Genomic DNA, 23,136 nt, shown 5'->3' on the forward strand with positions numbered 1-23,136 from the left:
AGGGGGAAGAAGCCGGCTTTCGAACTCTCTTTTTCCCAGCCGTGGGGCGCGAACAGCAGCTGTCGGGGCGCGGAGGACGCGCCTGCTGGAGGAGAAGGTGAGCGAAGCTGCGGGAGAAGGGAATTGCCCCGGCGTCTGCAAACTGCTGCCGAACACGAGGGCGCGATCGCGTCTTTCCCAACCCGCGTGTCGCCCACGTCGTCCACTTCATGCCAACGCGTGCAAAAGTTGAGGGTTTTGCAGCGGAATGCACGGGAGGTGGCGGTTGGTTCGCCGGCTTCTGAACGGAACCTCGTCAGTTTCTGTGACCAGCGGCTGTTGCGGGTGAACGGGGGTGTGTGTGTGGGGGGGTGTGGCCCTGCTGTTCTGTAAAAAAAGAAAAGAGAAAAAAGAAACCCTTCTTTTCTTTTTTTGGCCAAGCTGCTGGAACCAAGTTTCTCCTCTTCTTTTAGCAAAAAGAACAAAATGGACAGGAGCATCAGAACGTATATGAGGAACATAGGAAAAAAATATTGGTATGTTTTAAATTGGTTGGTGTGATGTTATCTGCTAGGACTCTACCATTCAGGGGATGGAGTGATCGTGAATCCAACATGTCCTTGAACTAAGAAATCTAGAAGATCAGGAAGACTCTACAAATATATAGTCTTAGCTTTGGTACAGAGTTACTTTCTAAATATTCTTTTGCATATTTTTTTTCATCTGCTTGCAGATTATTAGAAGGCTGATATTTTAGCAAGAGATTCATGGACTGGTAGTAAGGAGGGATGAAGTGATGGAGACCCTGAGTGTTCAGGTGAACATGTCCGTGGAGGAAGAGGTGATGGAGGACCCGGAGCTGAAAAACGAGAAACAGAGCACTTCCCTGGTCAAGCTCTGGGCAGACCTGGAGGCAGTGAAAGCCCCCTCTGGGGTGGGCCCTCTCCGGCAGGTGAAATGTGAACCCAAAGAGGGGCTGCAGGAGTGCTGGGAAGCCCAGTGGCAGGAGTTCCTCAGGAGCCTGCAGGGCCCTTGTTCCAACAGGGGCCACACTGAGAAGGTGGAGCCATGGGCCGACGTGAAGACCTTCCTGGCTTCCTTTGAGCAAGTTGCGTCTGCCTGCTGGTGGCCCCGGGACCAGTGGGTGACTCTTCTTGTGCCAGGACTCAGTGGAGAAATTGAGGAGGCCTTCAACAGCCTCGGCAGCCAAGAGAGAGGAGACTATGGGAAGGTAAAGGAGGCCATCTTGCGAGGGGAGGCCCTGGCCAGGGAGAGGCAGCACCAGGACTTCTGGCAGTTTTGCTACCAGGAGACAGAGGGGCCCCGGGCCATTTACGGGCATCTCCAGGAACTTTGCTGGCGGTGGCTGAAGGCTGAGAGGTGCTCGAAGGAGGAGATCCTGGAGCTGCTGATCCTGGAGCAGTTCCTGACCGTCCTGCCCACGGAGATGCAGAACTGGGTCAGGGCTCACAGCCCTGAGACTTGCACTGGGGCCGTGCTCCTGGCCGAGGAGTTCCTGTCGAAGCAGAGCTCGGTGAAACAGGAGGAAGAGGTGAGGGCTCTGGTGGTGGTCTTCAATTAGTCCTCCAGAAGGTGGAGGAGAATGAGAGTTTAATGCATTTTCCACTCTCTGCTTTTTCTGGAATTGTGAGAATCTAGTAGAGCTTGGTTGTCTGAAGGTACCCAATGTCCAAGAACAAAAGGGGAAAGTAGAGGGAGAGAAATGTCCAAAAATAGAGGTTTTCTAATTCCAAACTTTGGACCTATTAGATAAAATTAAGGAACACTTGGAGGATGATTGGTATCTTCCCCATTCTCCAAGGCTACTTCTCCACTCCTCTCTGGCCTCCTGCCTCCATTCAGAGTAAGCAAAGGGGAAATTGCTTCAATCTCCCCCCACACTGAGAGAAAGATGGGAAGCCTGACATGTGTAGGTTACCTATTCCCATCATGGCTTATGGATTTTGCTCCACTGAATAATTTTTGTGTGTGTCATTCCAGAGTCCAGGTCCTTTGAGGGGGGTGGCAATTGAGGACCCTTCCCAGGGAGGCCAATTTCCACCACTAGGTTCATGGGGATGGCAGCTGTCCAAGGAGACCAAGCTGGACATTGACAAAGACGTGGCTTCATTTGGTAAGCATGAGCTGCATTTGATTGGCCAAAGGTGTTGAACACTTTTCCTTTGATCTTTAACATCCAAACAAGAGTTGTTAATCTAGCATTGATCCTAGCGGTATAATTCTCCTTCAGGTGTGAGAGAACCAGGTTTGAATCCTGCACAAGTAGGGAGACAAATGTGCTCCATGAAGTAGGCTGGGAGATTTCCTTTATGCCCTTTTCTGACCTAGAACCTTCTGCCCGGTCTTGGTGGCAAGTCCAGGTCAAATTACATGGACTCTTGTCTAGAACAGAAGTCTAGACTCTTATCTAGAACAGTTTGTCTTACAGTCTTACAACCATTAATTGTCCTCCCATCTCAAAATATTCCTCACAGCCAGAAAGATATCATGAAGTGGAGAAGTTGTTGAACTTCACCTTCTCCATGACTTATTAGGTCAGGAATGTGCAGATTTTTCCTTTAAAACAAAGTGGTTGTGTCACATGAACCCCAACGTGAAATTTGTAGTGGAGTAGCCCACATAGTTATGAAGTATTTGATACTTAAAAACACAGGTATCCTGCGTTTACACTGTAAGCATTCAAAGAGGCTTACGTTATATAAAACCCAGTAGCAAGGAATCTCAATTAATACAGTGGCAAAAGCAAGTCTTTGTGAACTCTGTAGAAAAATCCTTAATCCTGCAGAACCTTGACCTAGAATGTGACCTCAGCTTCATCTAAAAACTTAACAACCCTCTTCCTTCCCCAAGGTGACAGTCATGGGCAGATGAACCAAGACAACCATCTTCATCAGACCACTTCTGAGGCACCAGAAGATGAGATACTAAAAAGAGACATCACAGCCCAGCCTTGCAAGGAGGAAATGAGGCCTGGGAACCAGGAGGGTCCAGAGACAAAATGGAAATCCCAAAGAAGAAGCTTGGATGAAACTGTTTCTGTTGGGAAAAGTGATTCCAATCCAGAAGAAGCCAAGACTGGCCATAAAATCTACCAGTGCCATTGTGGCAAAAGTTTCCGATGGAACTCCAATTTTCGGGTACATGAAAGAATTCACACTGGAGAGAAGCCATATAAGTGTATGGAATGTGGTATCGGTTTTCGTAAATCTGTCCAACTAAAGGCCCACAAAGCAATTCACACAGGCGAGGCCCCTTTTCGGTGTTCTATGTGTCAGAAAACCTTTACCAGCAGCTCCAACCTCATTGCCCACAAGAGGATTCATACGGGAGAGAAACCGTACAGATGCACATACTGTGGGAAAAGCTTCCGGCAAAAGGGGACACTCACGACACATGAAAAAATTCATATGGGTGAGAAGCCTTTCAAATGCTTGACGTGTGGAAAGAATTTCCGCCAGAAGGGAACTCTTACCACCCATGAAAAAATCCACTTGGGGGAGAAACCCTACAAATGTTCCAACTGTGGGAAGAATTTCCGCACCTCGACGGACCTGAGGGTTCACGAGAGGATCCACACCGGGGTGAAACCATATCAGTGTTCTGTGTGCCTGAAGAGTTTCACTGATGGGTCAAACCTCATCACCCATGAGCGAATTCACACTGGAGTGAAACCATATCGGTGTGCACATTGTGGGAAGAGCTTTTGTCAGAAGTCTGGCCTGATGACACATGAACAAGTTCATACAGGAGTACATCCATCCAGGCACTCAGCAGATCAGAAGCATTTAGGGGAGAGGTCAGATCTTAACATCCATCAGGGAGCAAAGCTGGGAGAAAGATCACAGATAAATATCATTTGGAAATAAAACTGTAACCTTGGACTCATTGAAAAATTGGATCCAAATCAAAAGAGTTTTCCTTCTAACACAGGAGAAGTCATGCTGGAGGAAAGCCATGTGTGTTAACACTGGGAAAAGGTTGAGAAGTATAGCTTCCACCATGGCCAGCTAGGGGAGTCTCCCCTTGCTTGTACATAGTGTGAAAACTATGTGAAAAGCCACTCTGAGAAAGCTGAGTGGTGGATTTCTGATTTCATAATGCTCATAAGGTATCTCTAACATGTTTAGAATCTTTAAATTGGGGAAGGGGAGGTTCTGCTGAGAACTATGTTTTGGGGGGAGAAATTCAAGATTTGCAAGCTTGTCTCCCCTCCCTCCCTCAAAATCATCTTGTGAGATCACTAATTACCATGTGATCTTGGCCATGATTGAAAATATTACTGTGTTTTTATTTTAATGGTGCCAGGCACCAGAGTAGTTTATAATAGGCTGGGTGATGATTGTGGATGGAACGAAATACAACAAAGGATAGGGCCAGAGATAAAAATCCACAGATCTCCTCTTTTTCTTCTGATCCCTCTGCTTCTCCTGTTTCCTTCCCAAGAGCCTCCAAAGAGAGGAACCAATCATTCTTTCCAAAGTTCTGAACGGAGCAGTTGAGGAGGCATTTAAAATTAAGTGAGAACCTCACGCAGATTGATTGAAAACCAAAAGTTGCCCATTTTTTAAAAATGCTCTTGGTGGGGCAGGGTTTAGCCTAAGAAAATACATTCATCTACCCCAGAGAGGAAAAGAAGGCTCCATGGAAAGTCTTGTATACTATGATCAGGACAACCCATAATTGAGGGTCTGACAAAACGTTTAGTTAAAATATCTTTGCCTGTGTGGCCTTTCAGAGTTTCTATCCACCATAGTTGGCATGTATGTCAATACTGGAATTGTCAGTGCTTACCTCGATCGCTTAACCTCTTATTGGACCCTGCGTTTCTGAGATCAAATATAGACTAGATGGCTAACTTCTAAATTAAAATAAAAAGCAATAAGTACCCTGTTTCAATAGTCCTTCCCCGAGTGATGAAATTTCAGTTCCAATTAATTTCAGAATGCAAATTGTTTTCATGGTACTGTCGGGCGTTCTTCAAACGGTATTCTTGGATCCCTTTTCTTTTTCAAAATGGGAAGCCGTGTGGCTGAATTTAGGTTTGTAACAAAATAGTAAATAAATACAACACAATTCCCCGCACATAGAAAAGTAGCACCCCAGGAAAAGGAGTCATAAGACAGGCCCCGTATCCTCCTTTTCTATGGCCAGGGTTTTTGTGAAGTCCTGAAACTGTGGAAAGCTCTTTTGCTTTCCATGGGCGTTTAGGAGCATCTGGTGGTGGTGAACTTTGTAGCATTTGAATCTTTGAATTGATTAGGCAAAGGTATTTATGAGGCTGTTGATAAATTTCTTATGTCGGGTTCAGCTGCGATGGTTCTTGTTTTCATGCTCGGTTTATGGTGGGATTATTATCTGGGCTGTTCGCTAAATGAATTATAGAGTAGCGGCATGCAGATACATCAACCCAAGTAGCAGTGCTGACAGCGGTCCTGTTCTCCTGTTTCTTTTGTGTTTTGTCCATTTAGAGATTCAAAGTGGGGATTTTTCTCTGGGGAGATCCATGACCCCAACATGGGGCTTCATAGTCTGGGGTTGGATATGAGCAGCTCTAGAACAGCAACATTAAATCTTGTTTTGCCCCTGGAGCACGTCCAGTGGAATGCAGAATCAAAGAATTGGAAAAGACCATTTAGGACATGAAGTCCACCGTCATTCTTGGTCCAGGAACACTAAGGAATGAGAACATCCCAGTTGGTCAGCTGGCCGGCCTCTGCTTTAATACATTTGATGGAGGGAAGCCCCTCAATTTGCTGGGAAATGGTTTCCATCATCAAGGGAATGTGACTGTTAGGAATTTTTTTCTGAATTTTTTCATTCAGAATCTGCCTTCCTGTAAGTTAAATCTTTATTTCCATGTCCTGCATTCTGGAATGAGAGAGAAAAGGCCTTGACCTTTTTCTATACAGGTAGTCCTTGGTTAATGATCACTCGTTCAATGACTGTTCAAAGTTATGACAGTGCTGAATGAGTGGTACTTATGACCAGTCCTTGAAATTCTGACTGTCCCAGCTCCCCCAGGGTCACATGATCGCAATCTGGGTGCTTGGCAACCGGCTCACACTTACAACAGTTGCTGTGTCCCGCAGTCACATGATTGCAATTTGTGACCTTCCCTGCTGGCTTCCCACAAGCAAAGTCAGTGGGGAAGCCAGCAGGAAAGGTTGCAAATTGCTCAGGTAAGTCTCATCCACCCGCTCACCCTCCCCCAGCCCCGCCATGCACACACTGCACCTCCCCAGCCACTCACACAACCTCTCCCACCCAGCAACAGTCACCCCAAGCCCTCCTGCATTCATGCTGCACCTCCCTGGCCATCCGCGCACCCCCTTGCTCCCCCTCCCACCTGACAGTAGCCACTTACCTGCCCACCAGGCTGCTTGGGAGCCACCTGGGACCTGGTTTCCCCACTGACTTTGGTTGTTGGAAGCTAGCAAGAAATTGCCAGGAAGTGCTCACTTAACGACCACAATCCTCACTTAACAACAGCAACAGGGGCTGCAGGTATTGCCATCGCTAAGTGATGTGGTCACATGATAACACACTTTACAACCGCATCGCTTAGTGATGGAAATTCTGGCCCCGATTGCCATCATAACTCAAGGACTACCTGTCTGTCAACAATTTGTAATTTTAGGGATTGTATGGAGAACAGATCACATTTTAGGTCATATTTATTCAGAAATATTGAAAATTTAAAAGGGTTCTCAACCTTTTATGCACTGCTCCATTTAAAAGATTATTTGAAGAACATGATCATATCTTGCACAGACTTCTCTTTTCACGAGTAGATGTATCCAACTACTTCAGTCTCTCTTCACAGGCTTAAATTTTTGTTCCTAGATTATCCTCATTGCCCTTTGAACCTGTTCCAATATTTTTGAATCATATGACCAGAAACGGGCACAGTAGTCAAGGTGGAGCCGGACCAAAGCAGAATCAAGTGGAGTATCACTTTCCGTGGTTTGGAAACTGAAGCAGCCTGAAGTTGCATTTATTTTTTTTTAGAGTCACGCCGGACTGCTGTCGCAGCTTTAATCACGATTCCAATGTCTTTTTCACAAGGGCTGTTAGCAGAAATGCTTCAGTGGCTTCTCCCAGTGGGCTACTTCTGGTCTTTCCTGCCAGCCCCAAATGACCAAGAGCCTCTTGCTGCCATGGGCTTCCCTTGGCCTGACTCTTTCGCTGCTACTGGGCTCTGTAATGGTCTGTGGGAGTGACCTTGGGAGACAGGAAGAAGAGCCACAGCCAGGGAACGGTTGGATAAGCGGCAGCTGAGCCTGCAGAAGCAATGGGGGTGTGGCAAACGTCTCAGAAGGGACCCTCCCTAGTTTCTTGGACTGTAAAAGTGACGGGGGAGAACTGTACTTTCAGACTTGCAAGATTGACGTCAGCCTTGTGAGGTAGTCCAGACAGGAAGCACGCCCAGATGAACGAATTCTACTTTATTGGAGGGTTAGATTAACAGAATCTTGCAAGTCTGAAAGTACATCTCTCCCCCATGCTGGCTGGGGTATTCTGGGAGTTGAAGTCCATACATCTTAAAGTTCCCATGGTTGAGAAACACTGACCTAGCTTTTCCACGTCTCAGCTCTCCTGAGGCTCCAATGCTTCCTTCACTTGAGCTCCAATTGTAGGAAAGAGCCTCTCCCCTATTCTTCCTTTTATCTTGCTGACATTCCTCAATGTTGGCAGTGGGGCTCTTTAAAAGGAAGTGAGAAGGAGGGGGCTGCAGGATATTCCTTTCCTCTCTCTGTGGGCTGGAAACCTGGTCAACGTTTTGAGCCAGTATTGCTTGACCATGTTTCTATGCTTCTAAAAGTTTGATCCCATCCCTTCATCTTGCTCTTCACAATTTCCTGGAATATTTCCTAGAATACATAGTTTATTGCTGAAGAAGAGTTACAGTTTCTAGAATGTTTTACCTCCAGTTCTGGCTCCCAATTAAATGACCAGCTGTGCAAACAATAATTCCTTATTTAAAACATCAAAGGAAATGGAGGAACTCATTTTCTTGCAATGATTTGAATTAATCATGCTCTTTAGTCTCAACAATTCACACCCACCCACACAAGATTCACGCTCGTGAAAAGGCATTACAAATTTAATAGGCAGAGTTGACAGAATGAAGCCAGCTTCACTTATTCTTGGTTCTTGGTATACAATTTTATTAAATATTTTTAAGAAGGAAAGCAAAAACAAAGACAAACTAATATAAAGTAAGAAAAAGAAAAGAGAAGGAAAGAAATCAAAGGGGAAAAAAGCAAAAAGGGAAAGAAAGGAAAAAAAGTAAATGAAAGATAAAAAAGAAAGAAAAAAGATACAAAGAAGTCGCTTCCGATCTTCTTTACAGCAGTTATAAGTACAGTTATAAATTTACCTCTTACTCTGTAGTTACAACTTAACTCTCACTTATTCTTGGTTCTGATATGATTTCACCGTACAAGATTTGGGACAGTACTTTGAGAACATCTTGATCTCTAGCAACAATAGGAGCACTGTCAGTTTGTGGGGGAAGGATTTTGCTAATTTTGGGAGTGTGTGACAGCTATCCATTCAGTAGGTGCATCACTGCACATTCAGAAAGGTTGCCCTTGTGGAAGGTACCAGAGATTTTTTTGAGTTGAGTTTAATGTGCTCTCTGATATAAATCCTCCATGTATAGGTCAGCCTGCTCCAAACTATCAGCAGCAATGGTAATACGACACTTTGATCATCAGTTTTTCAGAAGTATTTGGCTGACCCCTATATTGGAAGTAGGCTGTTGGACTAAGCAGATTTTAAGACTGAATTATGACTATCTGCTAAGACTGAGTAAAGATATCAAAAACAACAACAATACCCACCAATAAAACCATGTAAGAAAAAGAGCTGAAGAGAAAAAAGGCTGAAATAGCAACACACTCCAAACCTGGCAGAAAGACAAAACCGTCAGGAAAGAAAGAAAGAAAGAAAGAAAGAAAGAAAGAAAGAAAGAAAGAAAGAAAGAGAGAGAGAGAGAGAGAGAGAGAGAGAGAGAAAGAAAGAAAGAAAGAAAGAAAGAAAGAAAGAAAGAAAGAAAGAAAGAAAGAAAGAAAGAAAGAAAGATCAGAGGACCTGTAATGGAATGTGGGAAAGGCTTTGGGAGATGGGGCTAAGAGACGCTGCCAAGGGAATGGTCAGATAAGAGATGGCATAGCCCACACCTATATAGTGGGTGGGGCAAGAGGCTCAGAAGGGACCCTCCCTAGTTTCTGGCATGGTAAAGGAGAAAGGGGGGGAATTGTATTGCAGACTTGCAAGATTCTGTCAATGTATCACAACTGATGTTGGCCTTGTGGAGTAAACTACATAGGAATCACAACCAGATGAGCTAATTTTAGTTTATTGTAATGCTACATTGATAGAATCTTGCAAGTCTGAAAATACAATCCTCTTCCTCCACCCTGTCTCCTTTACCACCTGAGAAACTAGGGAGAGTCCCTTCTGAGCATCTTGCCCCACCCACTTTTCAGCTGCGGGCTATCCTGTCTCTTATCTGACCATTTCCTTGGCAGCGTCTCTGGGCCCCTTCTCCCAAAGTCTTCCCCACATTCCATTACAGGGCCCTTGCCAGGGCTGTCTTGGTGCAAGGGCTCATGGGATATGAGACACTTCCTGGAGAGAGTGAGTTCTGCAAATGACTACTTTTGTGTGCACTCAGAACAATTAGGAGGGAGCTGATAGAATTATCATTCAGAACAGGGCCAAAATCTGTCATACAACTGCTGGATTGGCTTGATTTAGTTAAAACAAACCACACGGGGGAAAAATCCTTGAAAATCCTAGTTTCACCTAGCTGTGTACTTCATGTATGTGCACCATTGCTCCACCCAGTGTAGTTTCCCCCCCCCCCAACACCCAAGATGCTAAGGACAAGTCTTGGCCCCCCAGAAGTGGTCCACCAGAGTATCCATGGGGTGGGCCCAGAAAGTCAAGACCTGCACACAAGCCACACCATCTGGAGAGCATGGGAGCTGCAAATCCAACAGAGTGGTAGGAAGGACAGGCCTGTGGTTTGGGGTTCATCACCACTTTTGCACAATTTTTCTTTTCCCCTTGCCATTTGGGGATTATAAATACTGCCCTGTCCTGTAGTTCCACTATAAACTAGACAACCCCATGACCTGTTGGGTCATTGTTTCAGAGATATTTCCTTACCTAAACAGAGAAACAGAATGACCAAAGGCAAAAAAGCAGTGGGAGTATGAGCGACTTGCTGCTGGCTTCCATACTGACTTTGCTGGCAGAAGTCTTCCTTCCTTCCTTCCTTCCTTCCTTCCTTCCTTCCTTCCTTCCTTCCTTCCTTCCTTCCTTCCTTCCTTCCTTCCTTCCTTCCTTCCCGCATATAATATAGGCTTGCACCATTTGCCCTCCCCTCATGACCCTCAGGAGAACCTATGTGAAGCCTCCTCCCCTCCTTGACTGACCCACGGAACTGCCGGCCACTTTGCTGGGGGAAGGGGGACCAATGGGAGCCAAGGACCATGAGGAAAACTGCAGCCCCGCTCCCCTTTCCGGCGTGTCCCCAAGGGCCCCTCCTTGAGGGAAGAAGGAGTCCCTCAGCCAGGCCTACCTCTCCAGCAAGCATCGGAGTCACTCCCTCGTCCTTCCCTCACCACCAACTGCCGTTAAGGGATTTCAAATTTCTGCCTCAGTTCCAAAGCAGCCAATCGCCGCTCAGCCTTCTGGCCTTGCCGCCAGCTGATTGGGCGCAGGGGCCAGAGGGAGGCGGGAAAGAGGTCAGGAATACGCCCATGACGACTACGTGACCTGGGTTGACCGCTGAGTGCAGTGCTGAAGCAGCCCCAAATTCCCCAAATTTCAATCCCACGGGAGTCGTGGGTCCTTACATTCTGTAAGTTAGCCCATTTGAGGTACCTTTGTTGGAAATTGTTGCCCTCTCATGCGCTGTTTTGCCCCATTAAAGGTTACAGACAGGAGAGTATTAGTAGTATATAGATAATTGTTGAAGCAGCAAATGAGAAGACCACCGCACATGACCTTCAGAATCATCCGACCAGATGATCCGTCTGTCACCTATCAAAGCCACCATCCTGACTTAAGAGTTCAGCTGCCTGCAAGAACAGATTCGGGACTGAGGGGGCTCTCAGCACGGGCCTTTCTGATGCTTCACTGCCACTAAGCACCACCCATAAACCGAGAAGCAGAGTTGTATTTATTTATTTATTTATTATTACTTTTTAATTAGAACTCTTTTTATACCACCACTCTTTGCAAAAAATCCAGAGACAGTTTACAAGTCCATTACAAAGCAGAATTAAAAACAAAAAATATTCAAGTGAGATCATTATGATTTACAAGAATAACTGCGGGCCTTCCTGGTCAATGTATGTAGGATATTGCTAGAGATTTAAACATGGTTGGGCTCCCTAATCCAATCAGGTCATCATCTTTCAGTGGCACTGGAAGCCAAAAGGATACCTGTCTCTGAAAAATACTAGGAAAAAAACCAGAATATTCACAGCAGAGATTATTGTGGGTGGTCATGTATGGACTTGGGAAAGGAAGAAATTCCCACAATAGCCTGAGATAGAATTGGAGGGAGCAGCGGAAATTGGGATCCCTCACAATGAAAGAAAGACAATTCTCTCCCTCCAGAAAGAACATGAACAATGTGAAAATAGTGACATTGCTCTGCCTTTCGCCCTTCCAATATACAGAGCAGGGCTCACCCTTGCGCCCCAGCTGGTGCACCCAGAAGGAAAAAGGTGCCGACGAGGGTGGGATTCGAACCCACGCGTGCAGAGCACAATGGATTAGCAGTCCATCACCTTCACCACTCGGCCACCTCGTCAAGGGAGGGGCACCCACGGCCGTCCCTGGGTGGGCTCGAACCACCAGCCTCCTGGTTAACAGCCAGACGCGCTAACCCCTTGCGCCACAGAGACCTGGCACAGGCCTTCCCCTCGGCCCTCTTGGATGCAGCAGCCGCGGGAGCACAGACCGCCTTCCCCACCCGTTCTGGGGCACAGTGGGAGGGGTCCCTCTGAAACCCCCAGGTGAACGCCTCAGGGCCGCCCCCTGCACAGACAGGCAGGCCGTCGCTTTGATGCCCCCCCAAGGGAAACCCAACGGGGGTTCTGTTTTCCACGCAACGGGGGCCTGCTTGCTAGAAACGTCTCCGGGATCTCTGCTTCTTCCGCCCCGGCCACAGGTTACAATCAGCCATGCCTTATTTGCATTGCACATCTCTCGGTCAGAAGGCCAAAGACGCAGCACACGGAGCGCTTCTGCTTCTGAGCCAACCGGCATCTTTTAGGCTGGGAGGAAAATGATCTCGGCAGCTGCCCGGGCATCCAGGAGGCGTTTTCTTAGCTTCGTGTGATCTGAGGCAGATTTGAATCTCAGCTGCTGGATTCTCCTCCTCCCTTCCCCATTCCAGGAGGCAAAATGCAGGTGGCCAAACCTTTGCACCTTTTTCTTTGCCTCTGGCAGAAGGCAGATGTTCCAGCACCCTGGAGAGCTCCCCGAGGGCTGCTCCAGGCTGCCTCGCAAGGAGGACCTCACTCCGGCGGCGCTTCTCCCTTGCAAGGAACAACCTCAGGACACGTGGTGCGATTCCTCCCCCTTTTGCATTACTCACTGATCATGAACAAGTTCGTCCTTGTGTTTTCTTCTGCACTCTGGAAGGTAGAGCTGATGCAGCAGGTGGCCAAATATTTATGCGCCAGTGAGAAAAAGCATTGGTGGGGTGGGAATTCCGACCCTGAGATGAAAAACCCGATGCATTAACAATGTATCAGCTGATCAAGCAGGCCGTCCCTGGGTGGGCTCGAACCACCATCCTTCTGGTTAACAGCCAGACGCGCTAACCCCTTGCGCCACAGAGACCTGGCACAGCATCCGGCATCAGTCCTCCTTGGCCTGAGGACCCATCGCTGGGGCTGGCTGGACACCAATAAGACAGCTTGGTGATGAGATGCCGTTTGTTCCTCTCTCCCATCTTCAGATGTGGAGAGAGAAACCTTGGACTGTTGTGAAGAGTACTACTAAACCTAAATATTACTTCTCTTGAGGCAGAATCTCAACAGCTGTGCCAGTGGTGTAGGGGCATCATGCAGGGTTCCCAATCTTGCGACCCGGGTTCGAGTCCCGGCTGGCGCATGCCTCTTTCCACCTTTTGCCCTTCAGGGATCTGCAGGCAGCAAAGCCAGGAGAGATTTTCATCCCAGATTCTCTTCCCAGTGGGAGAAGGAGCCACATGCTCAACTCAAGCTTGCCTTCTGCTAATCATGTGGGCACAATCAGCCAAAGTCTTTGCCCGTTCTTGTCTCTCTTGGTGAGATTGCCAACTCCTCAGCTCCTATAAAGGGTTTTTGCAGGAACCTGGATCTGCCCATCTCTCCTGCAGAAACCTTTGCCCTGAAAGGAAGGAGGTTCCTGCAGCGGTGCCAACACTGTCGAGCATCACTCCGCTTTACATCACTCCCTTAAGCCCCAGAATCTCTATTAGCAAGAAGTGCCAACAGGGGTCGGATTTGAACCTGTGCAGGCAGAGCTCAAGGCATTAGCAATCCATCCCCTTCACCCACTCAGCCACCTTGCCAAGGGAAGAGCATCTGCCATTGCTCCTGGGTGGCCTTGGACCACCATCCTTTTGCTCAAGGGTCAGACTGCTTGACCCCTTGTGCCCCAGAGACCTGGGATAAGGCTTCCCCTCAGCCTCCTTGAAGGGCCGACCCCCACCTTTTCCCCCAAGGGGACCGTAGGCAATTTTGCTCCTTCCAGGTTTCTTGCAATCCCTGCTGTCATCAACTGCCCTGCTGGAAGGTCAAAGGCAGGCTGGTTGGATGGAGACTCAGTTGAGGCTTCTAAGAGGGCCAAAGGGTAGGGTGTGTTGGGGGGAAGGGAAGGGAAGGGAAGGGAAGGGAAGGGAAGGGAAGGGAAGGGAAGGGAAGGGAAGGGAAGGGAAGGGAAGGGAAGGGAAGGAAAGGAAAGGAAAGGAAAGGAAAGGAAAGGAAAGGAAAGGAAAGGAAAGGAAAGGAAAGGAAAGGAAAGGAAAGAAAAGGAAAGGAAAGGAGGGTGATTCTCCTGGACAAATCAGCCTATTTTGCCATGAAAATGACAATTCCACTGCAGGAAGATGGATGGTTTGGAAGCAAAATCTTTCCCTGCCCGGGAATCAAACCCGGGCTGCGGCGGTGAGAGCGCCGAATCCTGACTACTAGACCACCAGGGAAGGCCAAGGTTAAGGTTGCCAGGTATCTTTTTTTTTTTTTATAAATGTTTTTTTATTTTTACAACAAACACAAAACATACATGAACAAACAAAAACATAAAAAGGCATAAAAAAAGTATCTTCCATTTTATACCGTGTGTCAACCAGTTACCAACTCGTTGGTGCCCCTTTCATAATCTTAAGTTCTCATATCATCTATTCAAAATATACTTGTATACTTATCAATAAACAATTATTAATCATTCATAGCTAATCTATAGAATCATTTATTACAAAAAAATTTAACTTTCAATAGGATTAGTAATACATTTTCATCTATCGATTATATGTGTATATATATAATAGTTAATATCAAATTTCTATTATAAAATTTCCTAATCCATTACATTACTATATTTTCTCATCTAATCATTAATAAAAACAAATCCTGTGTCATATAAAATTACTTATCTTCTTACTCTAATATCAAATCTCAATTTAACTCATCTCTGCACATTCCATAATTTTCAATAACTTCCTCCTGCATAAGTACTTTTTAATTTTTCAAATTCTTAAAAGTTACAGTTCTAACCAGTATCAGTTACAGTATCAGTTACGGTTCTAACCAGGTTACAGTTCTAACCAGATTCTTCACTACATGTTTCAACAAAAATGTCTCTAGTTTAAAATCTATATGTTACTATATTCAACCATGTATAAATTTTAGTCTAATCTCTTAAGACGTTTACAATCAAATACAATTTTTAACTATACATCTCAGATTTATACTTTATTCCAGCGCTTGCATAATTTTGAGTTCACCCTTTTCATTCAATATCCCAAAATATCTAGCTGTTTATTCCTTTTTCTATGTTATTGGATAAGAGAAAGCAATAATAAATGTCCTTTCAAACATTCTGCTTTTTAAAGCTTCTGTCAGTTCCATCATTGTTGTATTCCCTCGTTTTTCTTTAAACATCTGAAGTAGTTTCTTTCAATGTTGTTTTACTTCTTCTTTTTGTGCATTCTCTTAATACGATTTTCCATTATAATCTTGTATAATCTTTTTCTCACCCTCAGTGCCAAGAACAAGTCTGTCCCTCTTCATTTATCAGTTGACTAACCCTTTTAATTCTCAGTTTATAGGCCTCACAATAATTCTGTTTAATGCTTCTGATTTCTTGTACTGTTTCTTCCTTTTCCATTGATCCCGTTTTATGTTTAATTAAGTCCATTTTAGCTTTAATATCTTTTTTCTTTTTTTTTGCGGGAATTTCTGCAGCTCTTCTTCCAGTTTTTTATAGTCATCCTCGATAGTTTAAAGATCTTTTTCTACATTGTGTTTCTCGTATAGTCTATTGTCTTGATAAACCTTCATTGAGTTAAAGGATTCTTTATCTTTGTTCTTGCCAAAAATAAGAGAAAAAAAGAAGCAAAAGGAGAAAAAGAAAAGAAAAAAGAAAAAAAAAAAGAGAGGAGGGGAGAGACTAAGTCTCTTTAAAAAAAATCCAACTGGGAGGGGGGAATGGAGAGCAAAGCAGAGCTTCTAGCAGAAAATAGAGCTACTGCCACTAATCAAGGCTCTTGTGACTAGCTCAAACTTTCCATCTTGATATTTTCAAAATCGCTTTCAACTCCACTTTCTTGTTTATAGTTACGGATGGCACCTGTATAAACATGCACATCCCACTATCTTTTTAGAAAGCACAAAGTCCTTGAGCATGCGTCACAATGGAAGGAAAAAAGCACTAAGTCGCGCCTCTAGATGGCAGTGCAACTTTCTTTCATTTACTTTCTCTTAACTCCACTTTCCCCATTTCAAAATCAAAAAGTATAAATTTCTTATAACAATAAAGAAATCTTAGTCAAAAAAAAGGCTTAAAATAAAGAATTATTGAATATTAAAAAGAAAAAGCCAATCCAGTTAAAAATATATTTTTTTAAAAGAAAAACATCTTGTCAATTCCACTAAAAAGGGAAAGTTGAAAAGAAATTTTTTTTTCCCCCTTCTTTTTTTATAAGGTTCAATCTCGCCGCTTAATCCACTTTTCTTCACTTTTAAAAATCTCTTTAAGTTTCTTAAGGTGTTCTCTAAGAATAGTTGAATAATAAAAGTCCATCTCACCCAGTTGACACCCCTCTCTTCCTTCTTCCTTTGGAGCTGTCCCGGCTTTCGCAGCCATTTTTGGCTGGCTCTCCTCCGCCGGCTTCAAGAGCTTCTCCCGGGATCAATCTGGAACTTGCGGCGTCCCTGAGATCCGCGGGACGCGCCCTTTACGATCGCCATCTCTTCGGGACGGCTTAGGTCCGTCGGGACCGTCCAGGGGAGGAGATATCAGCTGCGATCCTGGGAGCCCAGGATCGCCCGCCGTATCGCCGCGACGCCAGCTCCGCCCTCCAAGGTTGCCAGGTATCTTAACTTCCAACGGACTTGCTGCACTTGGCAGCTCTCTCTTGGCATCACTTGAGGATCAGACACGAATACACTCTTTCTCCATCTTCCCAAAGATAAAGGGCCATCAGTCCAAAACCGATGCCCAGAGTCTCCACCAAGGAGGAAGAGGGCTGACAAGGGTGGGACAAGCAGAGCCCCACTGCATTGCCCAAATGTGTTAGCTTGAAAGCTCTCAGAATAGGGGAATTCTGGGAGCTACATTTCCAGAAGGTTGTGGCTTTAAGCCCTCTTGTGCTGGAAGGCACCCAGTTTGTATGGTGACCAGAACAGACTACAAATAAAAAAATTCCCCTTTTCCCTGGTACTGCAGAAGGTGCGAAGCCGTAAAACTCTTACTGCCTCTGTTCTCTCTAGCTGCTGGCTCAGGTAGTCCTTGACTTACAACCATTGATTTAATGACTGCTCAGAGTTACGATGGTGCTGAAAAAAGTGATTTATGACCACTTCTCACACTTACGACCACTGCAGTGTCCCTGTGGCAACTGAAATTTATTTTCAATAGCTGCAGCATGCTGGGGTCGTGTGATTGCCATTTGCGCCCTCCCCAGGGGGCTTCCAACAAGCAAAGTCAATGGGGGAAGCTGGATTTGCTTAATGAAAGTGGCAAAAAAAGTAATAAAATCAGGTGTGACTCACATAATGACCACATCACTAAGTGATGGAAGTTCTGGTCCCATTGGGGTAATAAGTTGAGGACCACCTGTTGTCTTCTTAAGGCAATGGCTGAAAAGCATTCTCTGCTTACTCGTTCCCATTTTGATAAGGGGCAAAAGAAAGTGGGGTGCCTCTTGCTTTTCTCTAGGGCACAGCCATTTCCTGTGCTTCCCTAGAGCTTGGAGTGGCTCCAATGCTGAGAAAAACTTCTGTTTCTGCCTGGTTTCGAACCAGGGACCTTTTGCGTGTTAGGCAAATGTGATAACCACTACACCACAGAAACCACAGGCACGGGAAGCTCTCAACCAGCATACCCATATCTTTTGCTGGCCATCGCAGCCTGATGTCTGCAGTATCAGATGGATTGAAGACCTGTTGTTCCTTAGTGTTTTGTGCCCTTCCAGAGCTTGCAAAGGGGGTAGCCTTGTGTCGTAGCATGGAGCCTCAAGGAAGGCAGCAACGGATTGCATACAGAGAGAACAAGGAAGGTCTGGCTCTGAAAAAGGCAGCTGTTTCAGGACCACGGAGTGCTCCCGGCACAGGGTGGTTTCCCTGCGTGCACCTTGCCTTAAGGGTGAGAAGAGCCTAAGAGGTGTTCCAGCTCTTCTGGGGGCCAGCAGAAGCCCAGACAATGACAGGGAGCCTTCACCCCCCTTTTGCATTCTGGAAAGTACAGCTGAGGCAGCAGGTGGCCAAATATTTATGCTTCAGGAAGAAAAAGCATTGAGAGGGTGGCAATTCCAACTCCCAGATGAAGAACCCGATGCATTAACAATGTATCAGCTGATCAAGCAGGCCGTCCCTGGGTGGGCTCGAACCACCATCCTTCTGGTTAACAGCCAGACGCGCTAACCCCTTGCGCCACAGAGACCTGGCACAGCGTCTGGCATCAGTCTTCCTTGGCCTGAGGACCCATCGCTGGGACTGGCTGACAGCAATAAGTCAGCTTGGTGATGAGACACCGTTTGTTCCTCTCTCCCATCATCAGATGTGGAGAGAGAAACCTTGGACTGTTGTGACGAGAGCGACCTCAGTATTGCTTCTCTTGAGGCAGAATCTCAACAGCTGTGCCAGTGGTGTAGGGGCATCATGCAGGGTTCCCAATCTTATGACCCGGGTTTGAGTCCTGGCTGGCGCATGCCTCCTCCACCTTTTGCCCTTCAGGGATCTGCAGGCAGCAGAACCAGGAGAGCTTTTCATCTCAGATTCTCTTCCCAGTGGGAGAAGAAGAGTCACATGCTCAAGTCAAGTTTGCCTTCTGCTAATCATGTGGACACAATCAGCCAAAGTCTTTGCCCCTTCTTGTCCCTCTTGGTGTGATTGCCAACTCCTCAGCTCCCGTAAAGGGCTTCTGCAAGAACCTGGATCTGCCTGCCTCTTCTGCAGAGACCTTCGCCCTGACTGGAAGGATATTCCTTCAGCAGTACCAATGTTGTCGAGCATCACTCCACTTTCCTAACTTGCAACCTGGGTTCAAGCCGGGCTGGCACTGACCTGTCCTTGCATTCTCACCAGGAGCCAAAATGTAGAGAGAACTTTCAGATTTGCCCACTCTTACGCCTGGGGCCTTCCTCTGCTTTTTGCTTACCAAGGGTTAAAGAAAGGCAGGGTGGCCACCACTTTTAAGCCCTGGAATTTCTATCAGGTGCAAGAAGTGCCAGTGGGTGTGTGATTTGAACCCATGCATGCAGTTCTCAAGGTATTAGCAGTCCATCCCCTTCACCCACTCAGCCACTTTGGCAAAGGAAGGGCACTGGCTGCTGTTCCTGGGTGCCCTTGGACCACCAGCCTTCTACTCAAGGGTCAGACCGCTTGACCCCTTGTGCCCCAGAGACCTCGAATTTGGCTTACTCTCAGTGTCCTTGAAAGGCTGCCCCCACCTGTCTCCCCCAAGGGGACCGCAGGCAGCTTTGCTCCCTCCCGGTCTCTTGCAGTCCCTGCTGTCATCATCTGCCCTGCTGGAAGGTCAAAGTCAGCCTGGTTGGATGGAGAGTCGGTTGAGGCTTCTAAAAGGGCCAAAAGTGGGGTAGGGTGGGGGGAAGGCAAGGCAAGGCGATTCCCCTGGCCAAATCGGCCTATTTTGCCATGAAAAGGAGCATCTGTGAGAATTCCAACTGAAGGAAGATGGACGGTTTAGAAGCAAAATCTTTCCCTGGCCAGGAATCGAACCTGGGCCATGGCGGTGAGAGCACCGAATCCTGACCACTAGACCACCAGGGAAGGCCAAGGTGGCTGTTAAGGTTGCCAGGTATCTTAACTTCCAACGGACTTGCTGCACTTGGCAGCTCTCTCTTGGCATCACTTGAGGATCAGACACAAATACACTGTCAGAATCCTCGCAAGATTTAATAGTAGATTTTAGTGTTGGCTAGTTGGTATTTGCTTTTTACATGCTGCAGTTCTGCCATTGTAAAAGGTGGGGTGGGGATGGGGGGAAAATGCATGAAACACCGTTAGTGGCAGATGGCTCCTTATCACAGGTGCTGGAATGCTCAAGGCTGTACCAGCGGGAGAATCAGGAGACTAAGGAGGCAAGAGGGTGAAGGAGGGAAAAGAATAAAAAACAACTTTTGGCACGCACAGGCTTAGTCTTAACAATGCTTTGGAACTGTACACTTGTTCTCAATAAATGAACTTTCTTTTTGCAAGGAAAGTTACTGGACTTGGGAGCAGTGGGTGGCAGATCGTTACATACACTCTTTCTCCATCTTCCCAAAGATAAAAGGCCATTGGTCCAAAACTGATCCCCAGAGCCTCCACCAAGGAGGAAGAGGGCTGACAAGAGTGGGACAAGCAGGGCCCCACTGCATTGCCCAAATGTGTTAGCTTGAAAGCTCTCAGAATAGGGGAATTCTGGGAGCTACATTTCCAGAAGGTTGTGGATTTAAGCCCTTTTGTGCTGGAAGGCACCCAGTTTGTATGGTGACCAGAACAGACTACAAATGAAAAATTTCCCCTTTTCCCTGGTACTGCAGAAGGTGCGAAGCCGTAAAACTCTTACTGCCTCTGTTCTCTCTGGCTGCTGGCTCAGGATGACTACAGGTAGTCCTCGACTTACAACCAATGATTTAATGATCGCTCAAAGTTACGATGGTGCGGAAAAAAGTGACCTATGACCGGTCCTCACATTTATGACCATGGCAATGTCCCTGTGGCCATGTGATCAAAATTTGGGCATTTGGCAACTGACATTTATTTTCAATAGCTGCAGCATGCTGGGGTCATGTGATTGCCATTTGCGACCTACCCAGGGGGCTTGCAACAAGCGAAGTCAATGGGGGAAGCCAGATTTGCTTAAGGACAGTGGCAAAAAAGGTTGTAAAATCAAGTGTGCCTCACATAATGACCACATTGCTAAATGATGGAAGTTCTGGTTCTACTGTGGTCATAAGTCAAGGACTATCTGTAGTCTTCTTAAGTCAATGGCTGAAAAGCATTCTCTACTTACTCATTCCCATTTTGATAAGGGGCAAAAGAAAGTGGGGTGCCTCTTGCTTTTCTCTAGGGCACAGCCATTTCCTGTGCTTCCCTAGAGCTTGGAGTGGCTCCAATGCTGAGAAAAACTTCTGTTTCTGCCTGGTTTTGAACCAGGGACCTTTTGCGTGTTAGGCAAATGTGATAACCACTACACCACAGAAACCACAGGCACGGGAAGCTCTCAACCAGCATACCCATATCTTTTGCTGGCCATCGCAGCCTGATGTCTGCAGTATCAGATGGATTGAAGAGCTGTTGTTCCTTAGTGTTTTGTGCCCTTCCAGAGCCTGCAAAGGGGGTAGCCTCAAGGAAGGCAGCAATAGGTTGCATAAAGAGAGAACAAGGAAGGTCTGGCTCTGAAAAAGGTGGCCATTTCAGTACCATTGAGAGCTCCCAGCACAGGGTGGTTTCCCTGCGTGCACCTTGCCTTAAGGGTGAGAAGAGCCTAAAAGGTGCTCCAGCTCTTCTGGGGGCCAGCAGAAGCCCAGAGAATGACAGGGAGTCTTCACTCCCCTTTTCCATTCTGGAAGGTAGAGCTGAGGCAGCAGGTGGCCAAATATTTATGCCCCAGTGGAAAAAAGCATTAACAGGTTAGGAATTGTAACTCCCAGATGAAGAACCCAATGCATTAACAATGTATCAGCTGATCAAGCAGGCCGTCCCTGGGTGGGCTCGAACCACCATCCTTCTGGTTAACAGCCAGACGCGCTAACCCCTTACGCCACAGAGACCTGGCACAGCATCCAGCATCAGTCCTCCTTGGCCTGAGGATCCATCGCTGGGGCTGGCTGGACACCAATAAGACAGCTTGGTCAGAAGAAGGTGTTTGTTCCTCCCTCCCATCATCACATGTGGAAAGAGAAACCTTGGAGGGTTGCGACGAGAGCAACCTCAGTATTGCTCCTCTTGAGACAGAATCTCAACAGCTGTGCCAGTGGTGTAGGGGCATCATGCAGGGTTCCCAATCTTGCAACCCAGGTTCGAGTCCTGGCTGGCGCATGCCTCTTTCCACCTTTTGCCCTTCAGGGATCTGCAGGCAGCAAAACCAGGAGAGATTTTCATCCCAGATTCTCTTCCCAGTGGGAGAAGGAGCCACATGCTCAACTCAAGCTTGCCTTCTGCTAATCATGTGGGCACAATCAGCCAAAGTCTTTGCCCGTTCTTGTCTCTTTTGGTGAGATTGCCAACTCCTCAGCTCCTATAAAGGGTTTTTGCAGGAACCTGGATCTGCCCATCTCTCCTGCAGAAACCTTTGCCCTGAAAGGAAGGAGGTTCCTGCAGCGGTGCCAACACTGTCGAGCATCACTCCGCTTTACATCACTCCCTTAAGCCCCAGAATCTCTATTAGCAAGAAGTGCCAACAGGGGTCGGATTTGAACCTGTGCAGGCAGAGCTCAAGGCATTAGCAATCCATCCCCTTCACCCACTCAGCCACCTTGCCAAGGGAAGGGCATCTGCCATTGCTCCTGGGTGGCCTTGGACCACCATCCTTTTGCTCAAGGGTCAGACTGCTTGACCCCTTGTGCCCCAGAGACCTGGGATAAGGCTTCCCCTCAGCCTCCTTGAAGGGCTGACCCCCACCTTTTCCCCCAAGGGGACCGTAGGCAATTTTGTCCCTCCAGGTTTCTTGCAATCCCTGCTGTCATCAACTGCCCTGCTGGAAGGTCAAAGGCAGGCTGGTTGGATGGAGACTCAGTTGAGGCTTCTAAGAGGGCCAAAGGGTAGGGTGTGTTGGGGGGAAGGGAAGGGAAGGGAAGGGAAGGGAAGGGAAGGGAAGGGAAGGGAAGGGAAGGGAAGGGAAGGGAAGGGAAGGGAAGGGAAGGGAAGGGAAGGGAAGGAGGGTGATTTTCCTGGACAAATCAGCCTATTTGCCATGAAAATTACAATTCCACGGCAGGAAGATGGACGGTTTACAAGCAAAATCTTTCCCTGGCCGGGAATCGAACCCGGGCCGCGGCGGTGAGAGCACCGAATCCTGACCACTAGACCACCAGGGAAGACCAAGGTGGCTTCCATCCCTCCAGCTTCTCCTCTGAAGGTGCATCAACTCCACTGCAGGTCCTGCAGGTGGGAAGGTTGGCAGGAGAGCAGGACTGTCCCCTCCCACAGAGCCCCTCCTTTGAGACTTTCACCTTCTCTCTGGTTGGGCAACCCCAAATGCTGGTGGGATGCAGAGAGATCTGCCCCACCCACCCAGGGTTTCAGGGAGAAGGAGGGCCTGGGGGGGGGGGCCTCAAACATTTCTGTGAGTGCCAATCATTGTCAAGGTCACCAGACACCTCATCTTCCAATTGACTTGCTGCAGTTGGCATCTCTCTCTTGGCATCACCTGAGGATGAGACACGAACAC

The 23,136-nt window shown here is 47.1% G+C and overlaps 1 protein-coding gene and 9 non-coding genes across 10 annotated transcripts; 1 reads left to right on the forward strand and 9 right to left on the reverse strand.

Moving 5' to 3' along the window:
• The first annotated feature begins 735 nt into the window (after nucleotides 1-735).
• On the forward strand, nucleotides 736-3,998 carry LOC103050536 (uncharacterized). Its single transcript, XM_088129583.1, has 3 exons — nucleotides 736-1,531; nucleotides 1,981-2,113; nucleotides 2,851-3,998. The coding sequence occupies exons 1-3, from the start codon at nucleotides 776-778 to the stop codon at nucleotides 3,864-3,866; spliced, it is 1,905 nt and encodes a 634-aa protein (XP_087985709.1). The 5' UTR covers nucleotides 736-775; the 3' UTR covers nucleotides 3,867-3,998.
• A 7,756-nt stretch (nucleotides 3,999-11,754) lies between these two features.
• On the reverse strand, nucleotides 11,755-11,836 carry TRNAS-GCU (transfer RNA serine (anticodon GCU)). Its single transcript has one exon. It is a non-coding gene; the product is annotated as a tRNA-Ser (tRNA).
• A 20-nt stretch (nucleotides 11,837-11,856) lies between these two features.
• Nucleotides 11,857-11,930, reverse strand: TRNAN-GUU (transfer RNA asparagine (anticodon GUU)). Its single transcript has one exon. It is a non-coding gene; the product is annotated as a tRNA-Asn (tRNA).
• Nucleotides 11,931-12,799: 869 nt separating this feature from the next.
• Nucleotides 12,800-12,873, reverse strand: TRNAN-GUU (transfer RNA asparagine (anticodon GUU)). The gene has a single exon. It is a non-coding gene; the product is annotated as a tRNA-Asn (tRNA).
• A 4,646-nt stretch (nucleotides 12,874-17,519) lies between these two features.
• TRNAV-AAC (transfer RNA valine (anticodon AAC)) lies at nucleotides 17,520-17,592 on the reverse strand. Its single transcript has one exon. It is a non-coding gene; the product is annotated as a tRNA-Val (tRNA).
• A 514-nt stretch (nucleotides 17,593-18,106) lies between these two features.
• Nucleotides 18,107-18,180, reverse strand: TRNAN-GUU (transfer RNA asparagine (anticodon GUU)). The gene has a single exon. It is a non-coding gene; the product is annotated as a tRNA-Asn (tRNA).
• A 1,277-nt stretch (nucleotides 18,181-19,457) lies between these two features.
• Nucleotides 19,458-19,529, reverse strand: TRNAE-CUC (transfer RNA glutamic acid (anticodon CUC)). The gene has a single exon. It is a non-coding gene; the product is annotated as a tRNA-Glu (tRNA).
• A 1,347-nt stretch (nucleotides 19,530-20,876) lies between these two features.
• Nucleotides 20,877-20,949, reverse strand: TRNAV-AAC (transfer RNA valine (anticodon AAC)). Its single transcript has one exon. It is a non-coding gene; the product is annotated as a tRNA-Val (tRNA).
• Nucleotides 20,950-21,443: 494 nt separating this feature from the next.
• On the reverse strand, nucleotides 21,444-21,517 carry TRNAN-GUU (transfer RNA asparagine (anticodon GUU)). The gene has a single exon. It is a non-coding gene; the product is annotated as a tRNA-Asn (tRNA).
• A 1,194-nt stretch (nucleotides 21,518-22,711) lies between these two features.
• On the reverse strand, nucleotides 22,712-22,783 carry TRNAE-CUC (transfer RNA glutamic acid (anticodon CUC)). Its single transcript has one exon. It is a non-coding gene; the product is annotated as a tRNA-Glu (tRNA).
• Between the last annotated feature and the right edge of the window lie 353 nt (nucleotides 22,784-23,136).

Source organism: Python bivittatus, unplaced genomic scaffold (assembly GCF_059951505.1).
Source record: "Python bivittatus isolate LINGU-HERP-01145 unplaced genomic scaffold, Pbiv_v1 ctg000810_np1212, whole genome shotgun sequence".
Lineage (NCBI taxonomy): Eukaryota > Metazoa > Chordata > Lepidosauria > Squamata > Pythonidae > Python > Python bivittatus.